The 24,862-nt window shown below is 35.9% G+C and overlaps 1 protein-coding gene across 1 annotated transcript in view; it reads right to left on the minus strand.

Moving 5' to 3' along the window:
- NPAS3 (neuronal PAS domain protein 3) overlaps positions 1-24,862 on the minus strand; it is a 597,494-nt gene that overhangs the window by 408,575 nt on the left and 164,057 nt on the right. Inside the window, exon 4 of the mRNA XM_053980939.1 lies at positions 5,915-6,159. Within this exon, the coding sequence (XP_053836914.1) occupies positions 5,915-6,159 (245 nt within the window). The remainder of the gene's footprint in view (positions 1-5,914; positions 6,160-24,862) is intronic.

Below are 24,862 nucleotides of genomic sequence, written 5' to 3' on the forward strand. Positions count from 1 at the left end.
ACTGTCCTCTGGAAGAGGACACAGTTTTAGAGTTTTCAGGTGCATAGGAAATTATAATTTCTTTTTTTTCTTTAGGAGTTCTAGTTTTAGGGGTTCTAGTTCTAACTTTTATTCTATTTTTTTCCATCAAAATTTTTCTTCATTATCAGTTTCATCCCTCAGTTTCCCCACTAGGCAAACAGTCCCTGAAATGCACTAAGCATATTTGTTGACACCCTCCCCCATTTGCCAAATTTGAAGTCAATCAGGTCATGATGACTTGTCACCAGGTAACCACCAACTCAGTCCCATATTCAATTAATCTTGTCTATGACAATGAGATTCAGACTGAGCTACCTCATTCTGGGTCCCATATCTTTCATACCAGAAAACCATCAATGATTCTCACAGAAAACATTTATGTTTTACCACTGACCTCCAGAAATTTTTAGCACTTGATTTCTGTTACCTTAAAAAAAAAAAAAACTAATCATCTTTAACTCATGCAATAGGTCGAAGACTAAGGTACCTCTGCCTATGGCTGCTCTGCCACATAAACAGGTTTACAATGGATAAACATCATGTTTACAATCAGTGGTTGGTATTGATATATAGTCAGAGCATAACAGTAGCCTATATATAAACAGGGATCAGATTCTCATAAGAACAATGCCTTCAAGGCAGGGAGAAATAAATTACAGGGCTATCTGAATTCTCCAGCACAAGAGCGGAAATTCTGCACAAGGGATCTGGATTTGGAGACCCTTTTCATATCAAGGAATACCACAAATTCATCTGCATTATCCTGTTTTCATCTGATTGAGTTTTTCACATCCAACTTGGAAAAAATACCTTAGGCCAAAAATACTATGGAAGAAAATAATCCTTACTTTGCCCTTATAGATGGTTTCCCTGAGACAGAATTGTGTAGGGGTTCAGAACAGAAGGCTGGTCTTACTGGAAGGCTTGTGGGTTTTAGCAGGGAAAGGCTTGCACTATCTTGCACTTCCTGCTCAGAAGACAACACTCCATTTAAAATATTAAAGGCTAACAACAGGTAATGTTATTTAAAGTGTTTCCACAATGAGGTCATGCAGAAGAGAACAACTTATTCATGTCTCATAAATGCACACATATCTAGCACAAAAAATATTAGAAAAAGGTATTTAAATTAATGAAAGTAATTCCACTTGACACTTGGGATAACAATTACCATACTTTCCAATTATCATTATTGCTTGTTTTCTTTCCCAGAGAATTCAAAGTGCTGGACTTATTTCCTCAACCCCAAGCCCTGCAATATGATATGACATCAAGTTCATTTTCAGCCTAGACTTACATACTTTGTTTATTTTGAGAATGGAACCTTTGAAAAACATGCTCGTTTGAAGGAAAAATGTGCAATTTTATTTTAAAGTGTAATTTTTCTTCTTGTGTTTATAATTTTTTTTTAATCTCTCTACCAATACAGACTTGAAGTAACATTTAGTGCTTTATGGCAAGGAATTTTTCAGAGTTGTATTTACTTACATTGAACAGGAACAATTTGGATGAGAAGTATTTCAATGTAATACAAATACTTCTCAGAGAATCTGATTTCTCCTACTACTCATATATACTAATTCCAGAATACAAATGTGTAAAACTACCTAATTTCAGAACATGGAACACTAAAAGTAGAGATGGCTAAACTAAAAGTGACATTTTTACACAACCTACCAGTCAGTCAGTACTATTTACTGAAATCCTTTTTCACCCCTCAGCTACAATCTCTCACTCATCTCTTCTCTTAGAGCAGAAGTAAGAGCTTTTTTACTTATTTAGCGTAAAATGTAAAGTTTTGACATAGAAAAATAGAAATTATAAGCCTGCTTTTAACTTGACATATACAAAGCTGTCTTACATATTCTAGTTTCCACAGGTTATATCATTCAACAGGAAAAAGACTTGTGGCCTTGCAAAAACATTTGTATCTCCAAAGACAGAAACTAACACCTCACTTCAATGAAAAAAAAAAAAAAGAATTAAAATATGATAACTATTTCAATGTCATCATGGCGAATTACCAGGAAAGTATTTGCAAAATTAGGCACAGATTAGTGGACTTATTTTCTCTTTCAAAAGAAACAGAAATTGTAAAAGCTGGAAACTTTGTTCAAGTCAAAGGATCATAAGCCTTCTTTTTATCGTGGCAGTGGTCCTGAGTCAGAACCAATGTCCAAAGATTGCCCAAAACCAAAATACACAGCACAACTTTACACAAGCCAAACACATTCAACACACTAAAAACATCATCATGCCTCAAATTCCTCCTCTCCCTTCCTCTTTCCACTACTAAAAAAAAAAGAAAAAAAAAAGGAAAAATGTGTCTTAGCAAAAGGACCCACAATATAGTGGAAAAGAACATGAAAATTTGCATGATCTTTAAATGCTTTGAGAAACAGCTTGTGCTAAAAGTGCAGTGAAATTTGACGTCAATAATTTGAAGAGAATATTCCAATATACAAAGGTGCTCACAAGACTTTGATGTTGGAACAGGACTACATGGCTTAGTATCAGAATGCACAAGAGGATTTCAAGATCCATGCAACATAAGGCACCACTTTCTGCCTGAACACACAGTAAATACAATGAAAATACTTCTATTTCCAGACAAATTTCAGGAAACTCACATTTTAGTTCAAAAAATTGGCAAGCAGCTCATTTACTGTTGTACTCAGAACATACCTCAGAACTGGAAGAAAGACTTTTGGAAGGATGGAAACAGAGGAGAATAGTACTGTTATTGATAATGCATTGTATGTACTATCAAAGACTGAAAATTTTATTTCCACTGATTATAAGTAACATCTTGATTATTTTCTTCCATATAGAATCACACTCCAGTCTTTAAGAATTGTCTTTAAACTTATCTGCTATAAGTTGTGTGTGGTTTTTTTTATAAGGACTGAGATTTCCTATACACAGAAAGCCTTAGACAATGTACCTAAAGAAAAATGACTGAAGTCTGCTGTATGAGAGGATGGAAATTTTTTTCCATTTTTAGCAAATGTCAAATCATTGGCTATTGCTTTTAAGATTAATAAAAGATATAATGGTTTTTAGATCGCCTCTAAATAAAGATTACTATGAATGAAGAAATGATTTACCAATAGTCACCACAATGAGATTTCTTTAAAGGTTACAATCATCAGTTATTTAGCTGAAACACTGCTGAGAATGTCTGGTCATTTCTTGAATAATGCATAATGTTCATTGCAGATTTGATCTGTATTATAACAATAGAGATATTTATGAAATAATGGAGAAAACTAGCTGTTTCTTTCCAATTGCTCAAGATATTTCCATGAAGTAATTGACTCTGAAAATATTATATGGAGTTACCTGAGTGCTCATTTGCAAGCACAACTTGTAGTGATCACTACACAATAGGCATAAGAAAACAAACTCATCTGCCTTTACAGGCTTCTAAGAAAAGCTGTGATAAACACAGGACAGAGTAAAGGACCTTCCTGAAATACTAAATTAAAATTATTAAATTGCTGTACAATATTGGGGAACAAATTTAAAACTAAGGTTTTAAAATTAATGATTAACATAAGCAGGCCAACACATTTGGGGGAAGAAAAAAAAATAGCAGTTCCTTATACAATGTAAGTACCGCTCAAATACTTTCCAAAATAATTTTAAGTCTATTCAGAATATTGCTTGTGCACATACAAAGTATAATGTCTAGTGTTTTATTGTGGGTTTATCATCCATACTTCACATGAACCTGCAAGCTACTTATGTGAGCTTGTTTATACATATGAACTTCAAGGGCAGCAAAAAGCAACCTTAATAAATGAAACTGAATTTCTTTTGATGTAATTTCATAAATGTTTCAACAGAATGTGTTAACAGGTTTCTATGTAAGAAGAACTGGTGAAGTCATAAAATATACCTGTACTATATAGTTAAACCTGCTTATGGGGAATTCTTATACAATGAAACACACTTTCATCAAGCATTATTTCAATATACTGACACATAAATAATACAATCCTACTTAGCATTAAGCTAAGCACCCAAACAGGAGGAAAAAAAAAGTCAGAACCCCTTCCTGAGCCCCCACACCCCTTGCACCAAAAGGAATGAGAACCATAGTGCTAAATGGCTGGAGGGGCAGGGTTATTATATCAGATAGGGTGAACAGACATTAAATGTTTACCCAGCTCTGTTTTAGGGAGAAACAGTAATCTAGATCAGACTATTGTTGTTGTTGTCTAAGAATAAGACTTAGTTCTTCCTTAAAATTCTTTTCTTCATTAGAATCATTGCACTAGAAGGAAGATTCAGTATTCAGGTATATATTCCAGAAGAGGATAATGAAAAATAGATCCCAGATACTCTAAATATATACAGAGATTGGCAGAGCTCAGAGTTTCAGTAACACAGGACAGGTTGTAGAAGCACAAACAGATCATAGATTGTACAGCAGAGTCCACTTTACATCTACTTTGAAAAAAATGTTTAATTGCCTGAGAACAAACTCTCATCCTGTAAAAATAGGGAACATTTGCATAGTATATCAGAAGCCTAATGAACCATGTTACACTCATGCCCTGGATGATGTAATTATTGCTTTTTTTTTTTTCCCTCTGTGAGAATTATATATGATGAGGCAGATAATATAAGTTAAATATATGAAATGATGGAATTACGTCCAGCTGCTAAATCCTCAGTCTGAATCTGCATTAGTTTTTGCCCTCCATACCTCTCTCCATCCATTGAAAATTTTAACTTTCCTTAAATAATATCACTTCCTTTAAATGGAAGAGCAGGTAAAAGCCCTTTGCACCACCAATACAAGTAACGCTTCGTTGACAGCTGTAGGCTGATAAATAAGATTCTATTTCTACCTTCTCCCTCGACCCTTAAAGGTGGTTTCTTTGTTCGCCTCATGCTATATACATTCTATCTAGTTTAGTGTAGATTAAGAGTTTATAGTTCATAACTTGTGGAAAAAACCTGAAGTGCTCAAATCTCAAATCAAATATGACTCTTCCAAATATATGTTTCATTCAAAATGTGAGAGCAGTAGCTAAAATAAAGGAGTATCCTGTGCTGTCAAAGCCAGGACACCCAGAAATCCCAGGTTTGGTAACTCTAATTTCTGTTACTGCAACTTAGTCTCTAATATAAAAAAAACTTATCAGACAGAGATCACATCCAGATGGGTAGCATTAGTTGAAAAAAGATAATAGATTACCAAAAAAGTCCACTTTACAAAGGTCATTGGAAAGACTATTTAGGAGCAACATGCACACAGCCTCTAGTTTGTGCAATTCACATCTAAAACATTGCTTTTGCTCCCCAACTGCTTGTTTGGGCATTAAAAGAGAGCATTTAGTACAATAATAGTCTATTTTCTTGATAAATGCCTATTGGCTCAGAAGTCAAAATAATTTCTATGGACATTACAATAACATCCTAGTCTCTCAGCTGAAGATTTAAATATTTGGATGTGATGCTTTCAAACTTCAGAAATATACGATTCTACTTTTAAGGTATAGCCAGAAAATTAAGAGACTGAGTTCTCAAATCAAGGAATAATGCCATTTTCCTCTCAAACATATACTTATATAAAATACTAAATCAAAGTGACACAATAACAGGTAAATAACTTGAAAGAATTTAGTCTACATCACCCAGAAGACTTACAGCTGTAATAGTTACATCATAGGTTCGTTGTTAAATAAAAAATAATTGAAATAAGAGGTTTATTTCACCTTCACATGGTGTCTTTCTCATGCAGACCTCAGATTTCCACATTTGAATCCCTTTAAAGGATTTGATATGCAGGGAAAGAAGAAAGGATGAAGGTAAAAATTTCAATTTAGAGATTACTAAAGGCTGCCATATTCTATAGTACACAACAATATTTACTCCATACCTTTTACTGATGTATTAGGTGGAGGTCCTTCCATCCTCAAGTTCCATGGAGGATCACCTTGATTAGCAAAGTCCCTCATTTTCAGATAGCTAATTGTAAGTCGGATGATGGATGCCTTGTCAAGCTGGCTGGTAATGGCTGCAGGCAGTGGCAACAATTTTGCCAACTCATAGAATTCAAAATTCTCCTTTCCCCGGCGAGAGCGAGCAGCATCTCGGGACTTTTCCTTCCTCAAAGCTTGTAAACTGAAAGAAAATAAAGAAAGTAGGACATTCATCAGTATTAGTGTTCTGTCACATTCAACCAATTTACTTTTTCACTGCTGGTCTTCTCTTCAAATGATCACATTTTCGAAATGCTGTTGCATATGGATCTACAGAATTCAGGGTATATAAAATAGCACTTCACACTTGAATGACTGAAACTAACAATAATATATGAGTTTCAGTGGTAGTCAACATATTATGTAACTACTCTTAAATCACTTTAGCCACTTCCTTTTTAGCTTGCCTTTGTCTGCTGCCAGTCTCAAGAAAAAAATCCCAAGCATACTGTGTACATCTGGGGTTTATCAGTCTAGGTGCCATTGCTTCTCCTGACGCACTGTAAGCCAATTTTGCCTTAATTTTTGTCAAATCCTGACTCTTGGAAGAAGGTTAAAAGCAGATGATTCAAGTGTTTGCCACATCTGACTGGAGCTGCAGCACAGCCAAGATGGCCAAACAGGTTGTACACTAACTGCTGAGACACAGAAGTGTAAGTCTGGTGCAATAATGTAAAAATTCCTGTGTTTTATGAAGCTGTTCTTTAGGAGTTGTTCAACTGTCTTTGCAGTGGAAGTAGTAACCTTTGTCAATGGGGTGAGAAAGCTGTTAATACAGTTATGTGATTCACATTACTGGTTGCAATTCACTACCACATACATAGCAGACTGACAACTTTTTGATCAGAAAGGAACTTCTGCTTTACATTGAGCTGTTGGAAATGCAAAGACATTCATTCAGTCAGTCCTATTTCATCAATGTATCATTTGCTACCACCAATACAGAACATACAAAGATAACTCAGATTTTATTCCTGCACTATTTGTTTAATTGGTGTAAAACTCCTGAAAGCAGTGAGATGACAGTGGTTAACACCAGTTTGTTTTTTTGGTTTTTTTTCCTTTTTTTACACAGAGCAAAGTGTTCAATTCAGGATATTATAAGCTTTGCAGTACATCTGCCTTGATGGATACAGGCTGGTGCTGATGCTGGGGCTGGTGTCAGCCCATCACTGCACAAGGTGAGTAGAAACTGTTCTTGTACCTCATTAAGGGTCTATCTTTCCTTTGCTTCATTTGTTTACCTACTAATTTGATGAAGTTAAAGCCACAATTCCATTAGCTAATAGTTGTTTTACCACAGAGCTAGAATACAACCAGCGTATAATGGAATAACAAATGCTTCTTTCCAGCTTCCACAACCCTTCCTGAAACCTTGGATTTATCAACAAAAAGGTCATAATGACGAGATCTACAAAAGCACTCTGACATATGAAGCAAATCAGTAGAATTATGGCATGCAGATAAAACACCATGAAGCTAAGAGCTCTATTTACCTGTTTTTCTAACTTGGGAATAAACTGAAGAGTATCTCTTGCTTTAATATGCATAACCACCTGCATTTTTGTAGCCATCTCTTCCACTTCAGATTTGGTAGAGCATATCAGCTGGGCCCTTAACACACAAATGAAATCCCTCCATGACAGTTCCCATAGTATGGTTAACATGTTATACTCCCTACACAATTCCACACCAATAGCAATTATATTTAAAAAGACAGTCTGGCTAAGAAATAGGAATGGTGAGATAAAGATACAGGAGGAAACAGCACATCCTTACCCACAGGTAAAGATACAGAATCCTACTGAATGATACAGTAAAGTACATACTTGGTTTTATAAACTCTATATAGAATGCTAGCACCTTGATTTGTAAATTATATTCTAGGAAAAAAGTACCTGAAAAATAAGATTTCACAATACTCACTGTAGATGCATCTCTTTTGAATTTCCAATTTTTGATATCTACCATCATGGATATCCCTCAAAAGGTGCATTAAATACAACAGATAAAAGTATTTGATGCATACACAGATATATGGGAGCTAAAACTCTGTGAGATATGAACTGTCCAATTAATTCCAAGGAAGTAGCATGCCCTCTACAAGTTAAATATATATACAACAGCAACACAAGGAAAAGGCAGGCAAATGTCTCTGTACAATTGCTTCCAAGTGAAAGCTCAATTTCATGGCACAAGACATGGCCTTTTCTGCCTGTCACCGCCTTTTTTTTCCCGGAAGCCAAGCCTGAGAATTCAAATCCCCAAATCAAGTTTGTAAAATAATTGAGATTATAGATCTGTTTAGAATTATCAGGAGGTCCACATTCTTCCCAAAGCACTTAATTATATCCCTATGCAAGATGGGAGATTGTTAAAGATCCCTAGTAACACAAATCAGAAAAATTACAGATCTCAGCAACTTCTGAAACTGAAAAATATTAGAAATTGAGTGGTGACAGAATATTCCTTAGAAACACCATAGTCTAAATCCACAGTTTACAAGTCCTATAGAGGCTTCAGGAGATTACTGAAACTATATTGAATAATATACTGGAATGTAAAGTTATGTAAAACATTACTGTATAAGTAACAGTTTGCAATGGAAGTCAGCTAAGCTGAAAAGTGAGACTACCTGTGTCAGCAAACAGAATAGTTATGGTTATTCAAACTTATACAATGGAAAAAGTAGAAGGGATGGGGAGCTGACACAATAAACAAAAGAAACTCTTGAGAAACAGTATTGAGAATAACTCACTTTTTCTCCCAATCATTTGTTATATTGTCATTTCTGGAAGCTTCGTGGCACCCCATGAATCAAGTCAAGGAATTTGTAACTTGAAGCACTCTTCTCTTGGCCACCATTAAGCTAAATTAAGAAAGAGTGTCTGAGGATATGTGCACACAAGTCCTAATTTCTACTCTATGTAATTCCACTAGGGAAATATACTGTGCTGTTGGACACTGCAGTTATGCTGATAAAATGGGTCCTTAATTTGGGAGCAGTGATTTCCTCAGCAGGATGCAGGAATTCATTAGATACAACCTAAACATGGCTGTTAATCCTCTCTGGCACCTGTGATTCTGATAGGCAACATCATCTTCATTGTCAGATGCTCTTAATAAAGCAAAGTACTGGCACGAATAATCCCAAGAGGATGCTAGAAAAGAGGAGTGTGAAGCTTGCAACAGAAAGCAGTGATGCAGAAACAGGACCAAAATTCCTCTTGGTTCCTGTCACATGACACCTGGAACTAGAGGTGGAACATAAATGAATTTGTTAAGTATCAGGCTGCACAAACTTAGAAATACACAGGCTCTTCTGCTAATAACAAAAATTAAAGTGTGAGAAACTATACACATGTTTACTAAGTGGCTTTCAAAAACAGTCAGAAAGCACCAAGAAAGCAGGCATCACATGTTTAAGGTTCTCAAACGACAGAGAAGATCCCCTAACAGTCAAGCAAATCTACATATAATATCCAGAGTACCAACAAGAGAGTAACAGTGGGAAATATACCCGAGGGATATAAATATTGCTCCCTCTTTGCCTCCTGTGGAGAAGGGATAGAAGCTAAGACAATTGGATCAGGGTGCATCAGGGTACAATGTAAAAGGATGATATTGTCATACAATGCTGAAACTTCATGCATTCCCTTAAGAAGACATTTCTCATAGAATTCCCATATACAGAGTCCTCTAAAGAAAACAAAGAGGTTTCCAGCTGATAGCTCCTGATAATTCTGAGAAGCAGGACCATATAAACAGGATATTTAATGGCTTGAAGACTAACGATATTTTAGATATGGTTTCTAAAATATATTTTATTTTTCCTTTTAGGACCTTTCCAGATGGACTGATATAAAGGTTGGTCTGGCTTTTACAGATGAAAGAGTACAATAAATACTACCATATAATTCTAAAATGGTATACATGACATTTCTAAAGTAGATTTTCTATTGAAGACACAGCAGATGCAGAAGACATGATAATATGGTGTTGCATAAAAGTTTTATTGGTACTCGTAACTCACTTGTGATTTCATTGTGCTTGTGGTCATTCCAAGCTTAACCTGCTCCATATTTTATTTCACATAATTTTATATACTTTACATTCATAAGCATATACGTGCATCCATATCTGAGTGCACACCCACAACCTTCACACATCTGACTAATTGACATCTGTCACTTTCAAGTTGGGACAATCAAAGATCCTAATTTTTGCAGCATTTAATGGCAATCTAACATGTTATGGCATATCAACAGATATACTGACCTATATGTTCACAGAATCACAGAATATTCTGAGCTGGAAGTGACCCACAGGATCCTCAAGTCCAACAATTAAATGAATGGCCTAGCTGGGGATGCAGTCCATGATGTTGGTGTTATTAGCACCATGCTCTAAGCAACTGAGCTAATCTCAGGATCATAACAATACCTCGCTTCTGTGCCTCAGTTTCGGCAGGAAAAATCTGTGAAATAATTTAATTATGTGAATTTGCATTTTGAATGAAAACAGGAGGAATGGTTGCAGTTACAAATAATTTTTGCTTGCAATTTCAAAATATAGCTTGGAAAGTGGTGGTTTGCAGACTTAGTTTCAGAAAGGCAGTTCACAGTCCAGTTTTAAAAAGGCAGCTCACATTTACATTTCACCTACACTGTTCCCTTAAACTTGATGCAGGTGAGACTCCCCAAGCAGAGCTTCTCAGAACATGGGTCTCCCTCTGCTCAGCCCCACACAACAGCACTGCTGCGATTTATGGTACCTTCGTCGGACTTGTCACAAATAGAGATTGGATTGGAAGCAACAGCCATAAAACAAGGTTTGAGGGACAGATGGACTGCTGAACTCGAGATATAGTGGCTTGAGCCAATGGACAGCTTATCTGTTGTGCTTTCATAGTTACTGTTCATTTCCACTCACAAGAGCATTTCCATTCACTTTTCTGGTTCACAAGCAGAGAAGTCTGGCAAACTCTCATAAACTGTGCACAGTATTTTTGAGAATGGCATTGAAATCCTCCCTGATTTCAGCAGAAATTTTAGAAATGCAAAAGTATACCAGAAACAGAGCACTTTTTGTTATATACTAAACATTTTCACACTTGTTAACCCAGCTGTTACTGAGCACTAGAGAATGTCTTAAGCCCCTAAAAACAATGTGGATTAGTAGCAGCAACTCCAGATATAGTATACAAATAACATTTAATATCTAATAATGTTTATAACGGGCTTTATAGAGAATGAAGCAATATGTCTCTGTGTATATTTCTCTATTAGTCTAGTCTTTTAAAGTCAGGGATGGAAAGATCCGCTATAAACAGTATCCAACTCTCTGAAGGACGAAGTCAGATGAATGTTATAACCATTTCACAGAAAAGAAATCAGATATAAGGAAAGGCTATGCAACATTAGAGTGCACAATGAATCTTCTACAAAAAAAAAAAAAATTGGAGATAAGTGATCCAGCCCATTCAGCCCTCTGAAAGAGACTTTAAATTATATATGTTCCTTTGTGTATAGTCTTTCCCAATATAAGAACACAAGCAGGATTACTTGCTAGTGAGTATAGTTATAGTATTACATAAAGCAATAAATTTCTGCTGCTCCGGATCCCATAGTTGTGAATTTGTGCAATTCTATATGAGTAATACTGGAAAGTGCCTCTTTTTTTCTTACTTTTTTCCACACTAATATGATGTGACATAACATCACTATACTTTAGACATTTTTGTATTTAAATAAACTTTAGGTCCCTTCCTCTGTTATTAATAACCTATTTACATAATTTATGTATTTATATCATACAATGTAGTGGATGATTATGAATATTTGACTAATACAAATGCTTATCTATTCTGATCTATTACAGGAATAATTGATTACCTGTTCCCTCAAAGCCACATCCTTCAGAATCTTTTCTGGGGCTTCAAGCTGACCAGTGAAAACAATGAGGGCAGTTAAGTCAATTTAAAACAAGTACATTTAAAATCTGACTTTTAATGCCTGGGCAATTCATTAAGATAATGTCCTGCTCTATCTATAGGTGACCACCCATAAGCCATGTTCTGTCATATAAAAATCTTTTTTCATTTCACTGATGTTGTGGAACAATTAAACTTCATTAGAAGTTCAAAGAATGGAATAGCATCATTATTTAAGTAACCCAATTATTTGGAATATTTATTGATTTTACTTCTACATGACTCTTCTTATTCCTGATGTTTTTTTAAAAGTTAATAGTGTCATCTCAGAAACAGTGTTCAATCCAAGTGGATATTAATCTGAAGAGCAGTGCACATTTTTAGACTCTAAAAAAATTATTTAGACTGTAGGAAAGATGAAGGAAGCAAAGGAGACCAACCTGCACTGCATAATTGCACATATTACAGTTAAAAAGACCAGTTTTGGAAGTCAAACATCACCATTGGTGGTAGCATGAGCCTATGGCTCGCTATTATCAATTTTTTTTGTTGTTGTTGTACTGTTTTTCTAAAGGCTATGCTCTAGAGAGTTCACAAATATGCATGAAACTAGATATTTTTTCAGTATAGTAGGTCCAAAATATAAAAGAATTAAGCAAGAGAACTAATGCTCCTGTAAATTAAAAGAAGAAAAAATCCACACTCAACCTTCTAAGACTAATTCAATTAGTTCTGAAAAATTGATAATGAAAATATGTTAATATGTTTACCTCTAATTTCTACACTACATTTTGCTGTCTTTGGGGATTTCTTTTCTTTTGAGACAACTTTTTGACTTGATATTTTCTCCCTTTCTTTGCCAGTTTTTTTCTTTCTGCTGTCCCATTCGTAGATTTTCTTTTCACAAAGATTGTTTCTGAACTGAGAGTACAAGAACTTCAAGACTAATAATAACAGTTACAATGTCTAAAAAACAGACACTACTTTTGTGAGGGGAAAACCTCCAAAATCAAAAGCCACATTAAATTTTACCTTCTTTCTTTTTAAGTAGATCTGAGAAGCCAGACGGCAGATTTTTATGGATTTTTCCACTTGTTTGCTTAGGAGATCCGAACATTGCTCAGTCTGACTATTTATCAATTAATCTAGCATGCAGCCTCAAAGGAGAAAGGTCGACTTGTGTTAAAAATTCATCCATCAAAAATTCATCAAAGACTTCATCATTTTAACTTGCAAACCTTTGAACACCTAGATACTTGTCAGATCTGTGGTCATAGTTAACTGGAATCTATAGTTACCACAGTGCCTATACTTGCTCTGACATGAGCTGCATGAAGAGACTTTCAGGTGAAAGTGCAGTACATAACCAAGTGAGGCAGACTGCCTCCTCAAACTGCTCTTTTTATCAGACAAAGGATATCTAACATCTGACTAAGTTCCAAGTCAGTTAAATCAGACCCTTTCAATGAGCAAATACTTTTCAGTGGAGCGTATTTTTGCCCCATCATAAAAATCACCATTCTTACAGGCAAGAATTTGCAAAAAAGGTAAATTATCTGATATTATCATCAAGGACCTAGTCCAGAAATTAAAGCCATTTGATGCTGTCTAAGAAAAAATCATGTTTTGAGACTTTCTTTAATGTGTGAAGAAAGCTGTATAGTATATGCTGGAAGTTAAAGCTGGAACTTTCAAGTTCAAGGTAAAAGCTCTGCTGCTTAACTAATGCACTGCTCATAGCTGTCATCATTAATTTATGTTAGCCTCTGTAAACATCAAGAGTATAATAGGCCAATTTCACAACTAAATATAGATGCACATTTTGCCCTTATATAAATGGCAGATTGCTGCTGTAGATCATCACTGCAGCAACACGTCAGTAAAGATGCACTGTTTGATGGTCTGATGCTCACACAATATATAAAACCAGTTGTAATGGTTGTTTGGAAGCAAAGTGTAACATAGCAGCAAAATTTCATTTGTTCCACAAACTCAGGATATATTAAGCTTGGCTGACAAAGACTGTTTGATGTGCTAAATCAGTTTGACCTTCATTTTTGCTTTATATTTCTCATTTAACACATGAAATGACCATTATTTTTTCACCATATAGGGAAATATGACAGAACTGATTTCTATTAAAACCTTTATTTTCCTTGTAAAAAGAAAAAAAATATTTTGCCAAAAGTGCTTTGGCATTACTGCAAAACTTATAAAAAACAGTACCTATATTAAGCCAAGCTTTTTATTATATCAGTAAGACTTGAGGTTGGTTTTTAGGGGTTGTGATTTCACAGAAGAGAATCCTTTTATTTTAAATAAGTAAACACGGTTCAAGGAAATGGTTTGTGTATGCTTGAACTAATCATTAAACTGAATGTTTTATCACCAATAAGTACCTTTGTTGAACTATTTAAATAACAGGATTTACTTCCAAAGTGAGTCATTAAAACATAATAATAGGAACATGGCAGGTTTTTTAAGCATTACAAACTTGCCATCCTGCATAATCTTTTAAACTAATGTACACCTTGATACAGAAACCATTAAGTGAGCTGTGATACACAAGGTCAAATACAAATTCTACAGCTAGAACAACACTTTTTTTTTTCTTCCTATGTTGAACTAAGCAATTGCCAGCCTCCTGATAATAGAGAAACCTCAGTTTTATCAAGCAATTTTGCAGCACCCAATAAACAGCGTTTTACCTTGGAGCAACTTGTACATTTCACACCTTAAATTTCTATTTACCAAATCAGCTAATCACTTCACAATTGAACTTCTCAGAACAAAAAATTATCAATTAAAGTGGTTGAAACTCCTGCAAATTATCATTTAGGAATGAAGTAATTGCTTTCATCAGGGCAGAAAAGCCCGCCAGAACAGAAATGTCACTTCAGATTAGTGTTCTCACTCCTGAAGCTATGGATGACACAGCTGATATAAGACTAAATGCCAAGACCAATCAATTGCTTTTGTGGCTCTGTTCTGAGCTGCTGTAAAAGGGGCCATTTTCTAGGATCTACTCTTCATTATAGTAAATGCTATCTCCTTGGTAACATAATTCCATTTCTCATAAATTCCGTCTGAGAGCATTGTCCTAACAATGGATGTTTGTGGAAAAGAATGCTGTTGGTTTAATGCAAAGAAATTAAGTGTGAACGGCTGTCAAAGTACTATAGTTTGCTTGTTCTTAAACATAAATTGAAGTCTTTACATTAAAAACAGAATACTTTGGCGGAAATGAATGTTCTGAACTAGTGTGATACATTGCATTTGGAAGTGATGTATTTCTGATTGAGAGTTTAGACTTCTTTTTGAATACCTATGTTCTGTCTATAGTGGGCACACTCATCCCTAGCAGAGATTTGTCAGTTTAAGAGAGAGTAGATAAACACTCCACTTATTTCACAGCAGTGCAGTTAGGAAATGTGAAACTGTCCAAGAAAACATGGTCTCATTATCATATGACATGCTATTTGTTAGCAGGCTCATCTGTGTATAAAAGCTTTCTTTGAACTGAGCCCTTACTGGAAATATCTGTATTTCAATTTGTACTGTTCAGCTTCCTAAAATACTTAGAATCTGAGTTATGGTCTCCAATTAAAAGGATATCTGAGAAGCTAATTTGGTGGAACAGCAGCAATTTCCTGCACTGCTCTCCTCATGACTGAAGTTTGGAAACAAATTCAAGATTACAGATTTTCTTTCAAAACAGCATGAAAAGTATTCCTTCCTCAATGAGCATAAGCAATTCCAATTAACAACAGCAAGACTTATGTGACAGGAGAATATATTGCCACATATGTAAAGAAGCAATTTATCCAGCATTAAGAGGAAAAGTGCAAATTTATTGTAGCATTTCTATGGGTAACCAAAGAGCGAACACAGGTAACTCTGTTGCCAGATTTTGACTGTAGCCCTGAATGACAGCAATCATATTAAGGTATGAAAAACTGCACCCATTAGATGATGTGGGGAAAACAAGAGGACAAGAGAGACACAGTGTCACTGGGTGTCACATCTGCCTACTCGAAGTAAACATAGCACTTTCAACTGCAAAGCCAGCTAGCTTCAGCCCAGGTTCTCCACATATGCTGTCTCATACACCACACTAGAAATGCTATAGCATCCTGCACTTTAAATATGAGATTTACATTTTGGCCTAACTATAAGCTACTATAAAAATGAATCTCTCTGAAGTGACCAAAACTACCCAAATTCTGATTATATTCCTTTAATGAGTACTGTCCTTAAGAAGGAACACTGCGGGTTAGAGTTTTTTATCTGCTTCTGAGTTAATAACTGTTATTTTCCTCACCTATGCTAGAGCCATTGCAGAAATCTTTGCTGGAACATTTTTATCAGCTGTAGCCATTATTTTCCATAGGATTACTTTACCAGTGGTAGCTCTGAAATAAACAGCAGCACAGGCGAAAATATTTTTATTCGTTATTTTTATAAAAGTTGTGTTTGCACCAGGTAGTTTATCTATACCGTTAAGTTTTACTACTGCCGAAAGGCCTAAGAGAACAACGTCGCATTTGGGCAACTCGAGTTTGCTCTTTATAGATGACCAAAATAGGGAGTTTGTTAGAGTTGGCTGTGCTCTCTGTAACTATCTGCTTCAATTGAGTTCCCCAAGCCAGGAAAAGAAGGCAAGAATTCCAATCTCTCTCTTTCACTGCTGCCACATAAATATTCTCTTAGTGGTGTGTTCTTGATTACTACAATACAAAGACCCTTTCTGAAGAAAACAACATTCTTTATCTCTTTAGCCTTTATCTCCTTATCTCCTTTATCTCTCTTACAATTATCATCCTCATCATCTCCTTATTCTGTCCTTCCCATCTAAAAGGTATGACACTGATAGGTCTATGCAGAACACACAAGTTGTAGTTTTGAACCCTCCTCATGGGAATCCTTGCAAGGCTTTACATGAAGTGTTGAAGGGATATGGGATACACTGGCACTGCAGTCTAAAGGAGCTATTCCAGTTCAGAGTCACAGCTGAGCTATCTGAAAGCTGACAAAATATAACTTCAACAGGACAGTCAGTGAGCTACAGGACCACTGTCAGCCTTCATTCCCTGCATGTTTTCTGCTGCCTGTGATAAAAACAGTCCTGACAGAGATCACATTGTCAGTGGTACTCAAGCTATCTAGTTTTAAAATATCTCCAAGTGCATCTTAAAAAAATACAAGCATAAGCAATAGTCAGCCTGGATGGGTGGTATAGCTACCTTTGTTGACTACTCAAAAACAAGTAATGCATGCAAAATTTTTACTCTGAAGTCTTAGAAGACCCCAGAGCCTCCAAGAGTTGACTGGTGGATTTAGTCAAGCCTGTTTTCCCAGAAGCATGAGATTCACTCTCCAAGGTGAAGTGTTAGCTGCTGAACCTTTGAGTCAGTAGAGTATGAATGAGCTTCAAAGCCTTTCACTTTTACCCCCCTTGCTTGAACCCTGAGCAGTTTAGTATAAATTAGTGTCAGTAGAGCACAAGACTGCAACATTTTCTCAAGCAGGCATCTCTCTCACCTACACTACCAAAGAATTAGCTTTTCTTACTGCTTGCATATTCCAGGACAGGCTACAGCCTTCACTGACTTCCCTTGCAGAATGATTACATTTACTTTCCATTTAATGCTCTGCAACAAGGAACTCTAAGTGCCACATACCCTGGTGAAGGGCAAAAAGTCATACAAAAAAAGATATTGTTAGTTTTAATACATTGAAGTAAACATGAAACCCAATTGCTTGCAGAAGAATTTCCTCTTTGTTCCCTTTACAGACACCAGTACTGGCCACACACATGATGTGGCTGAAGTGTTTCCTGAAGTGCCAAGAAGAGTCTGCTGTCAAAGGTTATGCACTCAACCCAGGGGGTGCCTCATGCACTGGTAGCTGCTGTGCTGGAGGTATGTCACCACGTATTTTAATTTTCATGCACTTGCAGCAGACCCAAGATGCAATTTCTAAACAATGTTTTCAGACATGGTACAGCAAAACCCAATTCTCCTCAGAGACCACTTTAATTAGTCAGAGTAGACCTGGTGAGGCATGCATTTTTGACCAAAGTAGTGATATGCCAAAACCTTTCTTTAAAACACACTCATCATCAATTACAATCCTCAAACTTTAAAAAAGAACACTTAGACAAAAGCCTCAGAGCTTTAACAGTTGATGTAAATCTCATGCTCTAAGTAATGCTTATCTGCTTTAACAATATTCAACTACCAGCAAGATTAAAAATATCCTACGTTCATCAGATTGCATCAAAGGCATTAAAATTATCAGGGCTCTGAAAAACTGTCCAGCAGCTGCCACGGTTACCCCTCAATCTGGTAGTAAAAGTCCTTGCGAGAACAATTCCTCAAAAAGGATCAGCCAGTCATAGAGATGAAAAATGTGAGAGACACCAAACCACAAAACAAAGCACAATGCAGAGGCAAGGGCCCCTTCTGAAGAGCTCCCTACCTTGAGTGACCTCTTAATTACCCAGCAGACAAAACACCTTCCTGCAAAGTCATACAGGTCTAGATCAGAGAGCAATATCATGATTATCTAGGAACTATCTTTAACATGAGGCAGGCCATATAGCATTACCCTGTAATTCGGGTTTCTTTTGCAAAAGTATCAATCCTAATCTGAAAACTCCAAGATGTAAAGAATTTCTATTGCTAAGCAGCTGCACTGTTTAAATTAGCCTCCCCATTAACATTTTGTGTCTTTTTTTCCAATTTCAACTTTGCTGAGTTCAGCTTTCAGTCACTGAATCTTGCAATTCTTTTGTCCACTAAACAAAAGAAACTCCAAATATCTGCTATCTTCCTCCTGCCTGGCTAATTATGGTCCATGATCAAGCCACCCTCTTAACCTTCCCTTTGACAAGATACTAGATTGATTAAACAAACTGAGTCATTGTATGTTTTCCAGTGTTCATTTTTGAAGTATCTTTTTTTTTTTCAAAATAAAAAAACCTAAGAGATTTCAACACTGAATGCAGCAGCATCAATCACCATTTCCATGTTCAATACTTTAACTGATACATTTAAAGATTATTTTACTCCATATCTGAAATAGCATTATACTGGGCTACAGTGTTCTGCTACTACTCATAAAAAACTTAAATCTTTCCATTTTGGGGTCACAGAAGAAAGAGACACTGAGATACAGCTTTGAACTACTATGTCAGTTGTGTGTTTCTCCCCGTGTTACTCTTGGTCAGTCATGGTTTTTATGTTGCAGAAATGGAAACAGGTCTGATAAGTTCCATAAGCTATAGAGCATGTAAAATGAGAGAAAAATTCTAATTTATTAATGTGACAAAACAACATATTTTCTCTCAGGCATGTAGAATTTTCTCAGTTGAATCTAGGCTGAGCTTCTGCAATCATTTCTGTATTTTATTTGTGAGGGATAAAGGAATCACAAGCAGGCAAGAATTTCTTTTACACCACCTCAGTAAATTTCTTTTATACCTTTTGGTGTAAAATGGCTAAGTCAGGTTAAAATGGCTGAAATCAGAAACAAGAAGAAACATTCTTCAAAATGATAAATTCTTGAGATAATCCCCAAAAGTCATTATTCACAGAGATACTCAATACAATTAAGGTATGGTTTTCAGAACCACACAATTCTGGCAAACCCTCCTCCTAGTGAAAATATGAACCAAATGTTGTGTTTGAAAATGCCATATTGCTGTATTCAAAACCTGTCCTCAACTGGGATAATGTCAGTCAGGTAAACTAGAAATACTTTGAAGTCAAGGAAATTTAGACCCCTAAACACTGAATGTTAATCTTGGATCTTACCTGTTGATAGATCTACAAGCTCATCAGAAGAGGAAAGAGGTGCAGTGACTGCTAGACTGCTAGTAATAGCTACTGAGTGATGCTTAAAACCAGCAATTGCTTAAGGTTTGTGTGCGAGGGTTTTAGCTACAGAAAAGAAAAAAGAAAAGAAGCAACCATCACAAAGAGCTATTATACCTGACAGACTCTACACAAGACAGATGAAATGTGAGCTTCAGTATTCAAAAGAGAAAGGATACAATCATATGTCTGGTTAACTTACAGGAAATAGTTCCAGAGACAATTTTATACTAACTACAGTGATTTGAGCAATTTTTAAAAATAATACCAACCAATTTCTCTCCATTATACTCTGCTGGCAGAAAATAAAACATTTTTCTTTTAAATGATTGCCTCTGGTTTTGTTAAATCATGCAGCCTGTCAACATGTGGTCACCAGTTTTACATGATCTTTCTGCCTCTCCGGAAAAGAATGAATTTGCAGCTTGATCTGTGATCTGTGATATAAATACATAATTTGGCATCAGTTAAAGTTGTTGCTATTACTAAAAAAAAAAAAAAAAAAAAAAAAAAAAAAGGAGGAAAAAAAAAGAAATATAAGCAACCATAATACTGTAATATGAAAAAAAAATCGAAGTCAAAATGATTCATTTAAATTCAAATATGAAATATGACAGGGGGTTTGTTTTTCTTAAATACTATGTCTGACAATTCCTGCTATTGAAGAATTAAGAGGAAAACAAAAAGAAGTAGAGTCTAATTCTGTCACCAGATGTGCCTGCCCAACTTCATTGATTTCAAAGGACAACATGGACCCTTAGTGCTAAGCGATTTTGTAAGAGTAAATATTTGAAAAACAGAATGAGGAAAAAATGTAGAATCCTTCTTTTGGTACACAGTTGTTTCAGGAAGCTCACAGCAGCTGAACAAATTAAATCTCCAACCTTATGCTGTCAAGTGGGAATCATGTCCTAATAATCCTGTAACTATTTGATTGGGATATAACCTCATCTCAACAATGTGACTAAATGGAAAAATGAATGGAGAACAAAACACAGAAAGATAAAACATGTCCAATTTTACTTTATTAAACTTATGTTGAATTAACCTTTATGAGACACTGTTTTCACTCAGAGAATTTGACTATTTAGCTGTCCTTTCAAACCAGGGTTTTCAGGTTTTCCTTCTTTTGTACACTCCTTTGTAAAATGGTTATAGCATACTTCACAATATCCTTTCATCTCTTCTTAGGGATGAAGCGATACACAGAGTCAATTTTTATAATTAAATCATGACTGTTGTCAACAGCAGTTGCTGTGATTTCAGCTTCTACAGCTATTATTTGTATTCATAGGAATGCCTGCTTCAAAATCACAAGACAGGAAAAATCATGCTCTTAAGAGCAAGGGAGAAAAAGCAGCTGAAGTGTTCCCCATAACACAGAAGAGTCAATGTATCTATGTGATGTCTAATGCCTTCCAGGCACTTGAAGACTCCACTGAGCAACAGGGTTTACTATAGCTTTAATAAGGTGCAAATGCTAATTCCCACACTGCTAGCCTGCTGACAGATACTACTGACATGACAAAATGGGATCTTGACTATTGTGGTTATATGACTTGTGGCAAGGGCTGGTAAAGATACCCCCATGTGCACTGATCCCCCCAGTTGAGACTGTCCCCTGTAGAGAAATCAGAGAACAGGAGTCTCATAATTGCCTCCAGCATCCCTGAAAAGTGACAGCCACAAACAGACCAAAACCAGTGCCAGAAATCTGGCTGAATATAAGAAACTTTTTCTACCAAGTAGTTTTTAACTGAAATGCCACAACCACCAAACAGTTCTAGAGAGTTCTATTAATGACCAGTATAAAAGAAGATATTAGTCTAATATGCAAGAACAATAAACATTAGGAGAACATTTGGGCAGTAAAAAGTGATGACTGTGTGACAGTAACAGAACAAGATAAACCTGGGTACAAGTTTGATTTTCTGATTGCTTCAAGATTTGTTTAGACTTACAGCCTTTGAAAACTAAGAATTCTTGTGCCAATTTTAAAAGTCTTATTTAAATTATTTTATGATTTCAGTTTACATTAAAATCTCAAACAAAATAGCATGGATGCTTTGTGTGGCCATCTGCTACTTTCATCAAGTGTCTGTAGTGACGAAAATGAGGATTCTAGTAGTTTTACTGCGGAGATAATTGAAGCCTTTCTAAGAATAATTTCTATTCAGTCCTTTAGAGCCAAATTTTGTCCTTGGATCTGCACTCTATCTTGTAATATTGGAACGTGGTTTGTGTTTGAGCAGTTAATATCAGCCTCTGAGTATAAAATACGAGATACTAGTATTCTTTCATTCTTTTGCATAGATGATATAGTCTGTATTACATATTTTGGCAGATGCTTTTGGGGCATGCTGAGCACAGTTTTATATTTAAATTAGGCAAATAATGCCAATAGGAAAGGCTGTTTGTTGGTGATCCGAGCTTCTAATTTCAGTCCTACCACTTATTTCCAGTATAATCAAGAGCCAAGCAGTAACTGGCCTGGTAGACTCACAATATTATCATGCCAGAAAAACTTGTCACATTTAGTTTATGTAATACAGTTTCAAATCCTCACAGATACCAAACCAACCAAAAAGTATATTCATAAAAGCAATCCATTAAAATCAAGGAGATTATACCTAGATCTCATAAATAAATCAGAATTTGTCATTCAGACTCAGGTACACAAGTCCAGCTTGTGGGTTAGGTGAATCTGAACTCTGGGGTTTTTTTTAATTTGCAGATCTGAAAGCTATTTTTATATCTATAAAAATACTTTTATATCTATCTATAAAAATACTGTGTACTTGTTGAACTGATGTTGAATTGAATATGTAGTCCCTGTACCAAACACTTTTAAAACCCAAGTATTTGAATCTGCCTCATTGCTATGGGATGCTGCCTCCCACTACTTTTATTGCAGCTGCCAGAGCAATGCTCACATGAGCTGGGAATGTTCCAAAAAGCTGCTTCCCTTTCTTTGCTACAACTGCTTATCAGCTTTCTAACTGGCCCCATATCACAGCACCTCATACCCTATCATGACACAGAAAACAGTTGCTGTTCAGTTTGTCTTTCAGTAAATCCAAGGAAATCTGAGCTGACCTTGTCTTAGGGAGCACTTCCTCAAGGATGCTCTCTTTCCCCCAACATGGTTAAAATAGCCAAGGAGAAGAGAGGAAAAATAAAAGGAAAAAAAAAAGGAAGGGGAAAAAAAAAGAAGGAAAATCTGAGAAAAGAAAGTACAATTAGCTTTCCTGCTAGAGACTGAAAGACACATGAGGGTTTAGCCCTGCTATTGACATCACCATAAGCCAACTGGGAGTTGCTGGTGTATACTGAGCTCCCATCAGCCTCAGAATCCAGGACACATGCATTAGGGATGAGGTGTAGAAGCTAGCTGTACTGATATAAGCTAGTGAATTCTCCCTACAACACTTGGGGGGTGTGGTTATAGATTTTTTTTTTTTTTTTTTCCTCCTGGAAAAGAACAAAAGCAAATTGAACAGATGCAGGAACCAGTTTCAAAGAACAGACTGCACCCCCTTGACTTCTCTGAAACATGTTTAGTCCTTCACCTGAAACAGCCAGACACCCGTTAATATAGATATTATTTCATATACTGCCAAAAATATGTTACACTTGGTAGCTGCATATAGGAATAAATAAGATGATCATAGCTACACAAGCACATTAAACTGGCATAGACTAGTATTACAGCTGAAAGAAATCACTTCTCCCTCAACACTTGTACTCATATTCCCACTCTGCACAATCACCTGCCCTGGGAATAGACAAGGTTAAAATTACTAAAAGATTTTGACTGGATTAGTTTACAGGTTTCTTTACCACATGGATATGTAAGTGCCCATATAAGTGGGGTGGCACAGAATGACTGAGAGCACATCTCTAAGCACTACCAGCTTACCATATTCATGAAGAAAAGGCGATGATAGGAGCAAGACTACGTACTCAGCTGAAGCTGTCAGAACAATAAGGGTTGCCAGAATGAAACTGCCCACTTGGAATCTGGCCATTCCTTTAGAAATGCTTACTTAGAAGTATGAAAAGTGCTAAACATTAATAAACACAGCCAGCCAATATCTTAAATTCTCTCTCAGCATCATCAGCAACCTAAGGCTGTGTGGGGGCAGTGGTTTGTTTTGGACTTTGGTGGAACTCAACCATATAATGAAACCACAGACAGAGAAGAAAATAGATTTCAATATAATTGACAGCATATGTTTCTATATCTCTATTCAGTAGCTGATAGAAATAAATAATACACAGCATGCCAGTGATAACCACGGCAAATACGTCAGCCAACTTCCTGAACTGCATTCTAATGGGATCTTACAAGAGATCTATGCCAGGTTCCTCAGGGCCCCTGTTCACTTGATTTCTTTCTCTTCACGGTGGTTTGTAAAAATACAGCATAACTTATTAATTTATTCTGTTTTCAAGGTTCAAAAAACATTTTGTTGCTCTAAAAGCTTTTTTTATACCCTGCTAGTCTAGCTTTTCTAGCTTGAAACCCTTGCTTTTGTTTCTTAAAATACACAGCAAAGAATTTGAATTAAACTAAAGTTTGACTAATACCAAATCCCGTTTAAAAACAGCTAGATAGTACTCAAATTAACATTTTCATATGAGGCTGTTCAGATGTGTAGCCAAATGGGATCTGCCTGGTCTTATGAACTGTTTACATATCCTTAAGCCATAAGAGGTCCTGATAGTAAAACCTGCTTTTTATCGCATTTTGTGACCCTGTAACCTATTAGTAGAATTGTGGAGGCTTAAATTAAAAAAAACATTATTTTAATCCATGTATCCAAGTGCATTTTTTCTTTTGTGCTAGAATATAATAAACTTGTTTTTAACATTAAACATTTTATAGTGAGTTTTATCTAACTATTTTATAATAGCAAGTGCAGCTATGATTCCCTATGCTTCTTCACAATTTAGTGACTCCACTAACTTCAAACATAATATTCTGGGTCTTGCCAGAGTTGTGTTAGAATCCATTTCTATGCAACTTAAGTAAA

This window comes from Vidua macroura, chromosome 6, assembly GCF_024509145.1.
Source record: "Vidua macroura isolate BioBank_ID:100142 chromosome 6, ASM2450914v1, whole genome shotgun sequence".
Classification (NCBI taxonomy): domain Eukaryota; kingdom Metazoa; phylum Chordata; class Aves; order Passeriformes; family Viduidae; genus Vidua; species Vidua macroura.